The sequence below is a fragment of the Sinocyclocheilus rhinocerous genome, unplaced genomic scaffold (genome assembly GCF_001515625.1).
Source record: "Sinocyclocheilus rhinocerous isolate Xijiao unplaced genomic scaffold, SAMN03320098_v1.1 scaffold1965, whole genome shotgun sequence".
Taxonomy (NCBI): domain Eukaryota; kingdom Metazoa; phylum Chordata; class Actinopteri; order Cypriniformes; family Cyprinidae; genus Sinocyclocheilus; species Sinocyclocheilus rhinocerous.
In genome coordinates, this window is record NW_015625577.1 from 1951622 (window position 1) to 1968348 (window position 16727).

The following is a 16727-nucleotide window of genomic DNA, read 5'->3' on the forward strand; positions in this document are numbered from 1 at the left end:
AATAGATTTTGGTTTGACTGTATCTATTTGATAAATGAAGTTAACCAACTAACATTATACATACTCTTTTGGTTTCTGTACCCAATATTTTAAACATTTACAAATGCAATGAAAATATTGGTATCGGTACTCGGTATCGGCAAGTACCAAAAATAAAAGTATCGGTATCGGGCGAGTACTGGAAAAAATGGTATCGGTGCATCCCTAATTTCAACTAAGTGAAAATTGATTGAAATTGATTTGAAATTGAAATAATCAATATTTTTAACCAACAAGTAGCTAGAGATATTGGTCAACACTGTATGAATTACCATCTTCATCTATCTATTTGCTTAGGTTAGAAGTTATAGATTTACATCTGTGATTTATTACATACAGCAGTCAGAGGGAAAAAAAGTAGTTTGCTATTTTTGGACCTGTTTTTTATCTTTTGGGAGGCCAATGTGACGATAACCACATGGAAAAGGCAGCAGCAGGAATAAAAAGGCCTATTCTGTGAAAATTCATATTTAGATTACTTCCAGTCTTGCTAGAGAGTGGCTGGATTAAGTTGTCTGCTGAGTCACATGACCAGCTGTCCAGTGGAGTAGCTGGGATATCAGAGTGTTTAATGTCCTCTTTCCTCTCTGTTTAGACTGTTTGCAGCAGCACTTTCTCTGAAGAGAGAACAAAACAATCATTCTCCCGTTTTCTCTCCTCTCTCCACATCACCAAGGGACTGGAAGCCGTCCACATTCACTCCATCAATCTCACTCTCTCTCTCCAACCCACAGCTCTGATCCAGTTTGAGACCCAAAGTCCCATGGAGATATAGAACTAAAGAAAATAGCCCAGTCTTGCACTAGCAAGGTTAGATCAACACAGTATCTGCTGAAGAATAACATTGTGACAAAAAAAAAAGAATGTCTAAAAAAGGGGTTCATATTTATATTTATATATATATAATCATATGTATAATTTTAGAAATGAAAATTATACATAATATATAAATGGTCCACTGGGGACATACAGGTAAGTACAGGGCTGTAAAGTTTATTATTCCACCCAGTAATTTGTTTTTGTATTATGCCGATTGCTGATATATGCAGCTCAGCCTCAGCGGCTCGCCACACATAGCCAACCAGTTGCTGCAACTTAATCAAGTTAATCAAGCAAACGTTTTTACAAGTCATCAGAGAGCACCTTAACTGAACCTAAAGTGTGTTTATGAAAGGAAACACATTTGAAAAGTAAATTTTTGCCATATAAGAAAACTGAGTAGTGGTTTCTATCATTCAGCACAGCGGTTCTCAACTAGTGGGTCGTGACCTAAAAATGGGTCACAGGTCTGTTCTGAAAGAGTCATGGTGGATGGTGGGTGAAAAAAACAGTGCTAAACACAAATATTAAAATGTCATTAACCAGATAGTATTGTAGTGGATAGGTTGGATAGCAAACTTTATCAACTTTTTAAAACTTTGTACATTTTTTAAAAGTATGCTGAAAACATTTCCTTTTTTTGTGTGTACGTCAGAGGCTGCGCATTCAATCAGACTCTACTTTGGTGCAAGCTCATCTGTCACTATAAGTAGAAATAAACCAGACTAGGTAGATGCAGGTAACCATGAATAAAACAAATGCAAAATAAAATACATCCCAGACTAGATTAAAAACAAGTTCATTAGCATTAGCAGAATACATGAACCAGGTGGACATGTACTACTAGCACAAACAAACTTGATGTGTATATATTTTGTATGCATCATTTTTATCTTCTCTAGGCCTCAAAAATAGTGCACTTCCTTACATTAAAATCACAATGTGTGGATGTTTTAGACCATGGTTTCCTACTACAGCACACTGAGCACACTGAGAGTGGTGATTTGTTTTAATCTACTGGTTTGCCTGGCTAGCACAGTGCATTTAACCCCTGCTAAATGTTGTAGGTATACCATTCTCAAGGCTAATTAGTCAATAAATAAATAAGTGGGAAACACTTGTACCTCTTAGTTAAGCATTTAATATTACGATAACATATCAATTCAGAAACATGACACAGAAGCAGCCTAAACAAAATAATTATATAGTGAACAATGAACCAAAATAACAACATCTGGTTTTAAAAAAGATTAAAATTATTAATTTCTATCAGTGGGTTACAGATGGTCTTAAGTAAATGTTTGTGCAACATTAAGTAAGCCCCGAATGTTGAGTGATTACTTTACACTTGCTGTCTACAGGCCAATTCACACCGGAACCGAAAGATGTAGACCAACGACGACAGCCATCCAAGTGTCACTTCTCAGACATTCCAATACCCAAGAAATTATGATTTCTTTAAGTCTGTTGGCATTGGTCGGTGCGAAAACAAGCAGACACCAACAGGGGTATCCGACAAAACCCAATGAGTGTGTCTGTTGCCGTTTGTCGGCATCTGTTGTCGCAGTGTGAATTGTCCTTATCAGGTGTTTCGTACATCACAACTTGAATATACAGCATGTAAAATTAAAATAAGCTTGCAAAATCATTTATTATAATTCACTATAGATTTGCTTTTTGCCCAGTGAGCTCTATATATAGATTTTAGATATATAATATTACCTATTTTATAGATCAGTGTTTCCACAGTGTTTCAAATCGACACACTCCATCCACCTCATGAATCTTCTACAATTCAGAGTTTCCGACTCACAAATATGCCTTTGCTCGGTCATTCAAGTGCTTTATCAAAAACTGTTGTTTACTTCAAACACACAAAGAAACAGTGACCTCTAAAAGATCTTACACTGTTTTTTTCATTCAACATAATCTGCACTGTTTTCAATTTCTCATTGAGTCAAACTGAGAAAATATGCTAGATGACTATACTTGACCGCAGAATAGTGTCCATGAGTTCAAAATCATAAGTATTGTCATCAATTAGCCCTTGTCAGCTTTGGACCCAGTAGACACGCCAGACTCTAGTTCATGAAAATGAATTGCGAGTGATTGAGGCACACCAAGCATCATATTTTCATCATGGCAAACTCCTTTCCTTCAAAAGAGAGAAAAGAAATGAATCAAAATACAGCAAAGTGTGGAAGTCTGAAATACAAGCAGCTGGAGCCACTAATGAGAACCAGCCGCAGGTGGTTGCTAAGTGACAGTGTCTGAGTGGCAGGCCTGGAGCCCGGGCCGCAGTTGCTCACCTCCCGAGCCGCCCGCCTGCCTGCCTCTCTCTCCTCACTGCAGTGGTTCTCACTCTGGCAGGGCAAGACAGGGAAGCAGGGCGGCCTGAAATGAGAACCAGACCCCTTCAACCCTACAATTGGCTCTCTTCCCCTGGCTGTTTTTTTGTTTTTTTCTTCGTGTGTGTCTAAAGTTGAGAGAAAAAAGGAGCGTGCTCCAAAAATAGATTAGGGATCGCGTGCCAATGGGTTTTGAAGACTCACTTTTTTCGTTCCCTCTAGTCACGCAAGTAGCCTGGCAAGACTTTGGAAAGCAAATCAGGAAAAAACAAAGCTCACTCAAAAAGACAGAAGGAAAGACAAAAGGCCCTCTGGAGGTTGTAAAGGCCTTTGTATCTCTGAGGATTGCACAAATATGGAAGTGGGCGGGCTAATATTTGAAACCCCACCCCACAATGAATCCACTTCACATGACAGATGTAAAAGTGTATATGAAGTCTCATTTTGACATTTAAGCTCTCTTTCATAGGCCTAAAGAGACTGGGCTGCAATCTGATGGATGGAAATCTAGACAATATTTAAAGAAAGCACATTATGGGGCCCTTGGCGACTAGAAATATCCATCTTTGTGGGTCTGCCAAGCTTGGTCGGCATCGTTATGAAAGAACCCTTTAGACAAAGGGCAAAATAGACTCTCTTTTTCTTCCCCTTCTGCTAAAATCATTAAATTCGACAGTCGTTATTGTCATTACATTTTCAAAACCCATGCCAGGCCTACCCAGCGAAGAAAGCCGGCGAACCCCTTGGAAAGGTTGACTAAAAGGTTACTTTTCAAGCTAACTTTGTTATGAAGGGCCACAAGACTTTTTAAAGCCATCAAAGCAGTATGTCAGAATAAATTAGTCTCAGACCAGTTGTTCTAAGAGGCACCATCACAACAAAGCTTAATGTGTCTCCATATTGACCCATGCAGACACAACAAACTGACCTCATCAAAGCGAAAAACGTCAGATGCCATACACAAACATTTAACAAAATTGATGATGCATCATCAAAAGCCTTTGCAATTAACTAACACAGTTATTCACAGTCTATTTTGCTTTCAAATGAGAGTTGTTGTGTCCAGAAATACAGTCCACATGGCCTGAGTGCTTTGACAGTGGTGTTTAGCTTCAGCAAACACAAAGAGTGTGTCAACAACAGAAACTGGTGTGAAAAAAATACAAGCTCTCCAACTGTGCGCTTTCCAACAGACATAAAAAAATACGTCAAACTGAATTTCCACAAAACATCTTGCATGTGAATTAGCTGATGTTCCAATAAATGAGACGGACTCTCGATCACCCTCTTATGTAATAGGAACAAATTAATCCTCATTGACCTTCACCAAAAAGCCTCAATGAACTTTCAAATGAAATGAAATAAAGACTAGTCTAAAGTGTTGTGCTGGCTGAAGCATGATAGATTTTTGTAATAGTTTACATCAGTAAATATTCATACCTCGTTTGCTGACAACAGCAGTGGATTTGAGTTTGCACAGAGCAAGCAAATGTTGTATCCCCTGATAGCACACGTACATCACAGAGACGTCTATTTGACGTCTGCATTTACATCTGCAAGACATATTTTTTAGAGTGTTTGCTTATCTGCAATACATCTAATAGGACGTTTCCTATTAGATGTCAAATAGATGTTTATTAGATGTCTTTAAGATGTTTATGATTTAGAATGTACGTAAAACTGACATCTGAAAGACGTCTGTCAGACATTTGTAGACAGCAGTGGCTTTCCAGATCAAGTGATCTTTAACAGACATCTTGCAGACGTACGTGTGCTATCTGGGTCCTCACAAAATGCAGGTTCGGCGCTGTCCAACAAATGATGCAATGCTTTTTTGAAAGTAAATTAAATGCTTCTCATTACTTAAAGGGTTAGTTCACCCAAAAATGAAAATTAGCCCACAAATTACTCACCCTCAAGTCATCCTAGGTGTATATGACTTTCTTCTTTCAGACGAATCCAGTCGGAGTTATATTAAAAATTGTCTTTGATCTTCCAAGCTGTTTAATGGCAGTCAGCGGGTGTTGCAGTTCATCAGTCCAAAAGAAGTTAAATAAAAAGCGCCCATCCATAAAAAAAGTGTCTCACACGGCTCCGGGTGGTGAACAAAGGCCTTCTGTAGCGAATCGATGCGTTTTTGTAAGAAAAATATCCATATTCAAAATGTAATAATCACTTTAATGTAGCTTGCGCCAACAGTCCTACACGGAAGCAGCTCCGGGCGGATGATGTATGAGGTCAGTGTTCACCCACTAGTGAAATAAAGCGCATCCATCCATAATAAAAAGTGTCTCACACGGCTCCGGGGGGGTGAACAAAAGCCTCCTGTAGCGAATCGATGCGTTTTTGTAAGAAAAATAACCATATTTAAAACTTAATAATCAATTTAATCTTACTTGCGCTCACTGTTGTACACGGAAGCAGCTCCAGGCGGATGACGTTGGACGTCGGCGTTGCGCATGCGCCGCTCAGAAGTGACGAATGAGAAAGCGCAGGGTAGAGATCAAAACAAAACAATGGTCACGAATTAGAAGTACAAAACGAGGATTTTTAAAGAAGAATGTCGGATGATTTCGATATAAGCCAAGAGGAGACTGGTTTTCCTTTGCTAAAGTAAGGAAACATTGCTTCCTTTGAGTTGAAAGTCTCTTCATATCCCGATAGCAATCATTAAGTTAAGTGGTCTAAATGTATTTATATATCCTGTGGAAGGTGTAGGACCAAGAAATGTTCGTCCAATCAAAATGCTTGGTCCGAGCGTTTTAATTGGCTTTCCTACCTGCCTGTCGCTGTGCAGACAGAACGAGAATGGCAGACAAACATCAACAACCTGATCTTCCTTCCTGGTATTGTAATACTTTTACTAACTGTGCTATAAAGTTTTCTCACCGGTCAATGACACATGATTTATTGTAGTAATGTTGTCTCTGGTCATCTGGTGTGCGTATGCGTTCAGGGGGCGTGGCTTTGGACGGCGATTACAGGGAGGGTGGGACATTCGCTTTCAGTGCTATCAGGCTAAAGTTAGCATTTTCCAAGATCTCCTACTGCACCTTTAAAGTGACGCGGTGATTTTACCAATTAGCGATTGGCTTTTCTAGAAGATTGCGGTTTCTCCCATTCATAAGTAATGTGCACCGTCTCGTATATCTAAAGTCTTTGAACTGACTCACGTTCTTTCAATTTGATGTAACTTCTCAAGAAGTGCCCACTGCACATGCGGGAGACGCTAAATCAGCAGCAAGGTCAATTACGTCCATCTAGCTAGTGCATATTTACGTAGAAATGTTGTGAGGTAGGCTTTAAAGGGGTCATAGGATGCCCATTTTCCACAAGTTGATATGATTCTTTAGGGTCTTAATGAAAAGTCTGTAACATAATTTGGTTAAAATTTCTCAATGGTAGTGTTTTTTACACCTTTTTTTAGCCTGTCAAACACAGCTCTTTTCAGAGCATGCAGATTTGTAGCATTTTCCTTTAAATGTTAATGAGCTCTGCTTACCCCGCCCCTCTCTTCCGAGCCACTCTCAGAGAGACTGTTTACTTTAGCTGCATTCATCGTGAAACTTGCTAATTAGCACATTACTAGGAAAGGCAATTTGCAAAGATTTGTTAAAAAAAACGTACACTCACTTCTTCTGTAGGTGAAGCTAGATCACGAATGATTCGCGCGAACATAGACGCATTTATGTAGATCGGGGGCGCATTCCCTTCAAAAACAAACGTAATCCACTGCGTCTTCAGCGGCTCAGATGTCAGGAGTAAATGACGACTGCTATGTTCATTATTACATCCAACAACAGAAGACCTCAATCGCTTAGGAGTCATTCTTGTCTACAACTGCTCCAGCGGTGAAACAATGGCGGACTGATGACAGCTCACTCAGAGCGGGTCTAGCATTATATGACCCCTTTAATAACTTTCAGTTTGAATGTTTTAGTCCAACGAATGTCCTTCGGTTTAAATGTTTTAGTCAAACCCACATTCAACAACTAGTTTCAGTGAGTCAAAATATTTTGTGGTTAAATGCTAGACGGTTCTTTGTGTCACCATGGCAATACTCACAGGCAAGTCTTCATAAACTTCATAAACAACATGTCCTGTAATCCAAGCTGTCTATGGCATGGCTTTAATGATATGTTCTGAAAGATCCGAAAGATCCAAAGGTCTGAGTATGAGTATGGATGAATAATGACTAAATTCTTCCCCTTGTGTGGCAAGGTTTGTTACTGCCCCATTTTTTGGAATGTGTTACAGGCTCTATGATTTAAAACCTTATTTTTTGGCTTTTTAAAGAATTAATTATAAGGCACTGGCTGCCAGAGATACTGTATCTAGTGTGCTGTATGTCTTTGCTCTCAACAGAGACAGGTTGGAAGAGACGAATTATCTGGTACTTCCTCTGCAGGACAGGTGGGAAGACATATTTTTTCCCTCATCAATCTGTGCATGAGCTTTGAGACCTGATGGAAATACATAAACATTAGCTAAACTAGGATTCTGTGGTCTTTGTATGCCTGCAGTTTCATTCATGAACCACATATTAGCTATCCCATATGTAAAGTATTTATTTTATTTAAGGGGGAATCACACATATTTTTATTTGACGTACTAACAGTAAATCTACATCAATATTTCTCCCATATCTGGCTGTACATCTGGATTCTATTTGGAGTTCAGTTTGTCACTTTGACTCTCCGTGTTGAAACTATAGTAGATGACAGGACTACAATTACATGAACATCCTTAAAGGCTAAAATAGAGGCCATTTCTGCAACTGTATGTAGAGTAAAAATAAAACACTTTTCATTTTAGTAGGACAACTGAGAGAGAAAGTAATGTTCTACACAATACACCCGGTGAAAAAAAATATTGTAACTTGTGAAGATTTATAGTTGAAAAACAGTTACAATTTCCCATGCAGTTCATATAATGTATTGTTTTAGGTCTAAAAGAACATGTAAACCCTATTAACACAGAATACGTATACATATAATAAAAAAAGGCTCATTATTGGAAATACATTTTAATCAGGCACTTTATCAAGTATATAAAAAAGTATGTTTCAAAGGATTAAGGTGGAAACTGAACAAAATTCAGTGTTTTCTGATCATTATTTACAATAAAACACCACCACTTATATCAATGCCCTTTGGATTATACAAAGGTACAAAGGTAAGACAAATGGCTGGCCAATTTTTTGGACCACAGTGCTATTCAAAAGTAATGTAAACAGATTTCCTTCAACTATAACTGAACAGTGACTTGAACATCATGAGAAACTTTTTAAATGAACACCGAAAAACTGAACATTATTTATTTTCCTTCAAGGCAGCACAAATATAACACGTTCACAGTTAAAAGTGAGGAATTGTTTGTGTACAAAAGTGAAGTATCTGCCATAAATATAGGATACTTTAACAAGAAGAGAGATTTCGTATCCTTAGGAAACACTGAAATTCTTCTGTGACCTTGAGAATTTGAACAAAGAAAATTTTAACAATCAGTTATAAACACAATCATGATTTTCTTCAATACACTCTAAAAAATGCTGGGTTGTTTCAACCCAACTTTGGGTCAAATATGGACTAACCCAACCGTTGGGTTAAATTTTTACATTCAATTTTTAACCCAAAAGTTGGGTTAGTCCATATTTGACCCAAAGTTGGGTTGAAACAACCCAGCATTTTTTAGAGTGTAGGCACTGTGGATTTTCAAAATTATAAGTTGAGCCTTTCAATGAACATCAAAATATGTTGACAAAAAGATTCTGAGAAAAAAAAACTGTCTAGAAAAAACACTAGTAGAATTTTTGCCACAGAAATGAAGTATGGTCAAATGGCAACATTTACAATCATTTTCAAAGTGTTAGAAAATAATTTACAAAAATATGTTTCACAATCTTGCTAGAAGAATGTTCAATGCTGCCATTATTTAGTTTGAAATTGTACAAACTGTACATTGTAGGAAAAAATACATCACTAAAATCATATCACCAGTGCTTTTCAACAAATATGGGTGCCATTTACATACACAAAGCAAAGTAATCCAGCATTTTATGGTATAATTAGCAACATTTACCAGTTGTTTTGAGTAATGATTGAAAGATGCTACAAAAATGTACCTATAAATGTCAGTACCTTGATTAGGGCGTAATGGAGTTTTAAATGAATCTTTATTTTGGTCGAATTAAGTATAATATTGGATAGCTTGATGTATTTATTCAAACATAAACATCCAGTAAAAATTATCAGTCTAAGCCTATGACAAAAAAACAAAACAAAACAAACATAGAAGTTATCAGGTTATCAGCCTATATATTGTATCAACAACATGATAACGATTTCCACTGGCCTTGAGAATATTTGTGATAGACTCTGTGTTCAAAGAAAGACTTGATAACAAACATGAGTATAGCAAGGATAATACATTATTTCCAGTTACATTGCTGCCATAACAATATTTTCCATTTCTGTTACTGTTATTTCTTTGCAGTTTTACAAAATTCCTGGCACAGATAGCTTGTCTTAGCTAATTAAGTAGCAACTTGGTGCTTGATTTTATAATCCTCACAAAATGGGGAAAAACTTTTTTTTTTGTATTTTTAGTTTCATAAGCTACAACTGTGTTCCCATTAGTCAAGCTAAGGGAGGGGAAGCAGCATGTAGAAATCAATATGATCACTGGGGTCTGCAGCAAAAACGTCAAAGACTGTGTACATTGGCATTTTTGCAGATGCTGTACATTTTTTTAGTTTTTCACTGTTTTTATATAAATACTAACAGAAAAACATATTCCCCAAATATTTAAGAGCTTAATACTGAACATACTTAGAACACTTTAGAATGGCAACTGTTAATAAACTAAAACAAGCTCTGATAACAAACATACTGTTACGGCCACATATATACAAATATAAATGTATGTCAATAAAATCACAGGTTATAGCAACCGCTTGACATATGTCATTCTTTTTAAACAAAAAACATCAGTACAAAAATATAAAATACAAAAAGTGTTTTTTCTTACAAAACATTGACATCAAACATAACTGTCCTTTAAAATGTGCAAATGCTGGGCTCAACTTGTAAAAGTGCATGTAGCATTATATGACCCCTTTAATAACTTTCAGTTTGAATGTTTTAGTCCAACGAATGTCCTTCGGTTTAAATGTTTTAGTCAAACCCACATTCAACAACTAGTTTCAGTGAGTCAAAATATTTTGTGGTTAAATGCTAGACGGTTCTTTGTGTCACCATGGCAATACTCACAGGCAAGTCTTCATAAACACAGTGTATGACATGTCCTGTAATCCAAGCTGTCTATGGCATGGCTTTAATGATATGTTCTGAAAGATCCACAAATCATTAAGGTCTGAGTATGAGTATGGATGAATAATGACTAAATTCTTCCCCTTGTGTGGCAAGGTTTGTTACTGCCCCATTTTTTGGAATGTGTTACAGGCTCTATGATTTAAAACCTTATTTTTTGGCTTTTTAAAGAATTAATTATAAGGCACTGGCTGCCAGAGATACTGTATCTAGTGTGCTGTATGTCTTTGCTCTCAACAGAGACAGGTTGGAAGAGACGAATTATCTGGTACTTCCTCTGCAGGACAGGTGGGAAGACATATTTTTTCCCTCATCAATCTGTGCATGAGCTTTGAGACCTGATGGAAATACATAAACATTAGCTAAACTAGGATTCTGTGGTCTTTGTATGCCTGCAGTTTCATTCATGAACCACATATTAGCTATCCCATATGTAAAGTATTTATTTTATTTAAGGGGGAATCACACATATTTTTATTTGACGTACTAACAGTAAATCTACATCAATATTTCTCCCATATCTGGCTGTACATCTGGATTCTATTTGGAGTTCAGTTTGTCACTTTGACTCTCCGTGTTGAAACTATAGTAGATGACAGGACTACAATTACATGAACATCCTTAAAGGCTAAAATAGAGGCCATTTCTGCAACTGTATGTAGAGTAAAAATAAAACACTTTTCATTTTAGTAGGACAACTGAGAGAGAAAGTAATGTTCTACACAATACACCCGGTGAAAAAAAATATTGTAACTTGTGAAGATTTATAGTTGAAAAACAGTTACAATTTCCCATGCAGTTCATATAATGTATTGTTTTAGGTCTAAAAGAACATGTAAACCCTATTAACACAGAATACGTATACATATAATAAAAAAAGGCTCATTATTGGAAATACATTTTAATCAGGCACTTTATCAAGTATATAAAAAAGTATGTTTCAAAGGATTAAGGTGGAAACTGAACAAAATTCAGTGTTTTCTGATCATTATTTACAATAAAACACCACCACTTATATCAATGCCCTTTGGAATATACAAAGGTACAAAGGTAAGACAAATGGCTGGCCAATTTTTTGGACCACAGTGCTATTCAAAAGTAATGTAAACAGATTTCCTTCAACTATAACTGAACAGTGACTTGAACATCATGAGAAACTTTTTAAATGAACACCGAAAAACTGAACATTATTTATTTTCCTTCAAGGCAGCACAAATATAACACGTTCACAGTTAAAAGTGAGGAATTGTTTGTGTACAAAAGTGAAGTATCTGCCATAAATATAGGATACTTTAACAAGAAGAGAGATTTCGTATCCTTAGGAAACACTGAAATTCTTCTGTGACCTTGAGAATTTGAACAAAGAAAATTTTAACAATCAGTTATAAACACAATCATGATTTTCTTCAATACACTCTAAAAAATGCTGGGTTGTTTCAACCCAACTTTGGGTCAAATATGGACTAACCCAACCGTTGAGGTTATAGCAACCGCTTGACATATGTCATTCTTTTTAAACAAAAAACATCAGTACAAAAATATAAAATACAAAAAGTGTTTTTTCTTACAAAACATTGACATCAAACATAACTGTCCTTTAAAATGTGCAAATGCTGGGCTAAGAAAATTGTCATTTGATCTTCAGGATCGTTAGAACAGCATTATAAAACAACTCAAGTCAGTAAGTCTAAAGAAGGGTGACAAAAGCACCGCTTTATGAAACCTCTGGCCAGCCAGTGGGGCAACATTACATACAACAAGATATTGAGGGCTATGCCAGAGGAGAGGCATTTTTAGAGTACCTGAGCAGGTGGGAATGCTTTCTGGTGAGCTCTCCTTAGACAGCATTAAATCCTCAGTTCTGTCTCCTCATGTTCTAAGGAGTGTTCATTTGTACCCATAATGGAGGACGAGTGACCTCCAAAGGGAGCAATGGCTGGGGAATGGGCAGCAAGTGGCGAAAGTGATGGAGAAAAACTCGGAGACATGGCTATTGAGGAAACAGTGCCATCATGGTCAATGGGAGATCGGCGCAATGAGGACAGGTGTGGAAATGTTCGGCCTACAGCAGGTTTCGGCAAAACCGTTTTGGCCCCTGGATGTGCTACAGAGGTAATAAGGGGAGGAGGGTCAATTCTGGGCTTGGGATCTGTCTTTGCTTTGGGATGAAATGGCCGCCGAGGGTTAGGTGGCGCATTCTCATCTTTCAATCTGGCAATTTCTGTAAAGACATTAGCCAGAGGCTGAAATTGAGGGCACCAATCGAGGAGGTAGTCCCAGTTGTAGCTTCCCCTCAGTTCCTCATCACTAGCCACAATAGCTGTAAGAGAACCATCCACAGCAGGCTTACCATCCTCTGGGAAAGCATAATCTTTCGGATGCGAGATTTTAAGCCCTCTTCCAACCCCAAGATAACCACCTCCTTCATCCCGATAAGTTGGCAACTGGCTTGATGGTAGTGTCCCACTTAAACTTCCCAGTTTTTTCCCTTTAAACCATTGATTTGCATCCATCCCCGGCTCACAGGAAATGTCAGACAGCTGGTCTGCATCTTGCTGGATACCAGAATCGGGCCCACGAGCAGCTATGTGCTCCTGCATGGAGGAGGAGATGCTGGAAACTTGAGGATACTCATTAATCATCCGGATCTCATCATCTTCTGCTGCTTCCGCTTCAGCAGAACCACGTCCACTGGAGTGAGATGGGTCAAGAGACCCACCTCGTGCGTAGGTACCTCCTCCGCTCCCAGTTTGGTCTGTTGCATACCCAGGAAGAGTCTGATGATACAGCTTATCACCCCCTGGCACTTTCGATTCTTCAAGACTCTCCAGAACGGTACCGTGGGATACTATTCTGGCGCAAGCCTCTTGTTCTTTGTACTTTTGGGATCTCAAGAGGAATATCACCACAACAACTATGATCAGGAACACAATGGCTGCCAAGGAAGCTGTTATAGCACTGGCAAGTACCACATTCATGTCTGTGTTCAAGCCGAAGGATGTATGAGTGACATCAATTGTGACCTGGGCAGAAGCTTTTCGGGAAATCTCCAGAGGACTGTGAGCAGTAACATCCAACGTCATCTGACGTGTCTCTCTTTTGGACCGGCTTGTATGTCGATGATATGCATCCATCTTGAGGGATATCACTCCTGTAGACGTGTTGACCTCAAAGTAAGGCGAACTGTTTGCGAGTGTGTAGAGGACAATGCCGTCCACCCCTCCATCCTCATCATTAGCATTTACTTGCCCGATGCTTTGCCCTTTCTTGGCACCCTCAGGTACATGGAAGGCAAAATCTGAGTTAGTGAAAACCGGGTCATACTCATCTTCACCAGTCACAAAGACCTGAACTGTGACTGTGGCCGAGTAGTTGCCTGCATCCATTGCGATAGCAATAAAATTGAAAGCGTTTACCTTCTCGAAGTCGAATGTAAAGCGGGTTCGTACCTCACCGGAGGTTTGGTTGACTAGGAAGGAATCTTTACCGTTGCCGGAATTATACATGAGGAAATATCTCAATTCTCCATATGCTCCTTTGTCATGATCAATGGCATGTAGTATGGTAACTAGAGCCTTTTGGGGCTGGTTTTCACGAATGCTTGCTGTGAGTGATTTAAGAGGGAAGTAAGGCCTGTTATTATTGATGTTCTTGACCTCGACAGTTACAGGAGCAAGAGCGAAGTGGCCCTGACCGTCTGAGGCCTGAATGATGAACACACGAGAGGACTGTTTCTCACTATCAAGAGACCTCCGCAGACGAAGGGACCCAGTCCAGCGATCAATAGAAAAGAGCTCAGACTCGTCTCCAGAACTGATTGAGTATTGAACCTCTCCATTAGATGTTGAGTCAGGGTCCACTGCAAAAAGTTGAAGTATTTCTTTTCCCGTTTCTGCCCCTTCATTGACAATAACGTTGTACTCAGCCCTACTGAAGGATGGAGGGTTATCATTGGTGTCCATTACAGTGATTAAAACTGGAACACTTGAGCTTCGTTGTGGTATGCCGCGATCTGAGACCACAATAGTGAGATTGTAGCCATTCGCACTCTCAAAGTCAAGCTTATCAACTAATATCAGCGTTCCAACTGTCTGAAATCCATGGCCCTCAAGGAAACGAACACTGCTCTCGATTTGGAAGGTGTTACCAATGTTTCCACTGGCAATGGCGAAATCAAACCCGCAGTTGTCCCTAGATAAGTCCCCATCCACTGCTTCCAGGGTTAGGATGGTTGAACCAGGAGCTTCATCTTCAGATACAGAGGCTCTGTACTCAGTCTGGTGGAATACAGGGGCATTGTCATTGACATCAGACACATGCACCTGAACTGTGGTAAGGGCAGTCAACGGAGGTGTTCCACTATCACTGGCTTCAATCACCACCAAAATGGAAGGGCGCTGTGAGTCAAACTCAACCTTCTGCTTGATGAACAGAGTACCTATGTAAAGAAATTACATTATAAGGTAAGATCAGGGCTTTTACTAAATGCTTCAAAACAGTAGTTCTTAACTGGTGGGTGACAGCCCAAAAATGATATTCTGAACAGGGTCCTGGACTGCTGTGCATCTAACTATAGAGTCTTTAGGCATAAATTGATCTACTCAATAATTGGAATAGTGTTTTTTAAATTCTTTAGGCTTGTAAATCACATTTCTTCTGTTGTTAATGATTTGCACATTTTCCATTATTTTTTTTCTATTCAGTATCATTATGCATATTTTGTGATCTCTGTAGTTCACATTACTTTTGTTTGATTGACAAATTTGATACTGCCACTTGACATCCTAAAACGTGGGCCCTGAAGAAAAACAAGCTGAGAACCACTATATCAAAAAAATTATGTCTTGTTCCGTAAGAATGAATTCTACATATGACAATGATTTGGATGAAGAACAATAAACAAAAGGAAAACAACAAGAACAAAATGACAAATTACCATTGCTTGGGTCAATGTAGAACATGTCCTTTGTTGACACAACCCTGTATGTTATCCTTCCGTTGTCCCCGGAGTCCTTATCTGTAGCAGTTACTGTGATAACTGAGCTTCCTGCTGGCGAGCGTTCTGCTAGAGTCACCTGCCAAAGACATAAATCGGTCTTAACACTGACGGCTTTGATCAGTACACAGCATCAATTTGTTTTTTCTTTTACTTAAAGAAATATTTTTGTAAATGTGCTCACAGGGAATATTTTCGAAACAAAAATATATGTCTCTTTGACATTTAAATAAACTGCAAGTGCCTTTAAGGGTTTAACCAGTGAAAATTATTTATTAAAGAGAGTGTAGAATATCAAAGTTAGTGTAATCTGTTATTATTGCAAGGCCCCCTAAAATACTTTTGATCGGTCAAATAACTGTTTACTATGTATTATTCAAACATCTTGGGTACCTGTCTTGGGAAAGTTACTTTGGAAATGTAATAGGTTACAGATGACAAGTTACACTATTTAAAATGTAATACGTAGTGCAACTATTTCAATTACTTTTTAAAGTAATGTAACTGATTACATTTGGTTAATTTTTAATGATTTTTCTACATTTCTAATGAATGTTTCCAAAACGTTTTCATATTTTTTCTCAATAATTACGGTCACATTTATTTTGTAATTAAATTACATAATTTGGTAACATGTAACTAATTACTCGACAACATTGTTGGGTACTTCAAACATCTTAATGTACTTTCTCTATCAATATTCATCCTGAACGTGTGCTTTTTCCTAACATACCTCATAAAGGTCCTGAGAGAAGACTGGAGCATTATCATTCACATCCTCCACAAGCACGGTCAGATTTGCGTAAGTCCGGTGTTTGGAGTCCGAGGAGCTGACGGTCAGCATGTACCATGTTCTATCTTCAAAGTCCAGAGAGGCAGTCAAAGACACCCCGCCTCCATAGCGATGTATTCCAAACTTTCCTTGAGTGTCTGAGTCCAGAAGCAGGGAATAGGAGAGAGCCGGCCCAGAGTCCACATCATTCCCTGTGACCTGAGTGATCACGGTTCCAATCAAGGTATCTAGAGAGAGAAATACACAATCTTGATAACCCAGTGTGAAATGTAATTTATTGTTTCCGTTTGTGGTTGCACCTTTCAAAAGTATTACATATTGCTGGACAACGCCCACCATTATTGGACACATTGTACAACATCAGTGACAGGAAATAACCATTAAGGACCTTGGCGAGAAAA

General features: G+C 38.4%; 1 protein-coding gene and 1 long non-coding RNA gene across 2 annotated transcripts in view; both read right to left on the bottom strand.

Moving 5' to 3' along the window:
• Nucleotides 1–2760: 2760 nt before the first annotated feature.
• Nucleotides 2761–3499, bottom strand: LOC107752885 (uncharacterized). The gene is made up of 3 exons (XR_001641403.1): nucleotides 3411–3499; nucleotides 3168–3252; nucleotides 2761–3013 (listed from the first exon to the last, which is right to left on the bottom strand). It is a non-coding gene; the product is annotated as an uncharacterized LOC107752885 (long non-coding RNA).
• An 8623-nt stretch (nucleotides 3500–12122) lies between these two features.
• The window catches only part of LOC107752741 (protocadherin-16-like), a 115129-nt gene continuing 110524 nt past the window's right edge, over nucleotides 12123–16727 (bottom strand). The window contains exons 19-21 of the mRNA XM_016568772.1: nucleotides 16267–16553; nucleotides 15474–15612; nucleotides 12123–14975 (exon numbers count right to left, since the gene is read on the bottom strand). Coding sequence (XP_016424258.1) covers nucleotides 12385–14975; nucleotides 15474–15612; nucleotides 16267–16553 — 3017 coding nt within the window. The 3' untranslated portion in view covers nucleotides 12123–12384. The remainder of the gene's footprint in view (nucleotides 14976–15473; nucleotides 15613–16266; nucleotides 16554–16727) is intronic.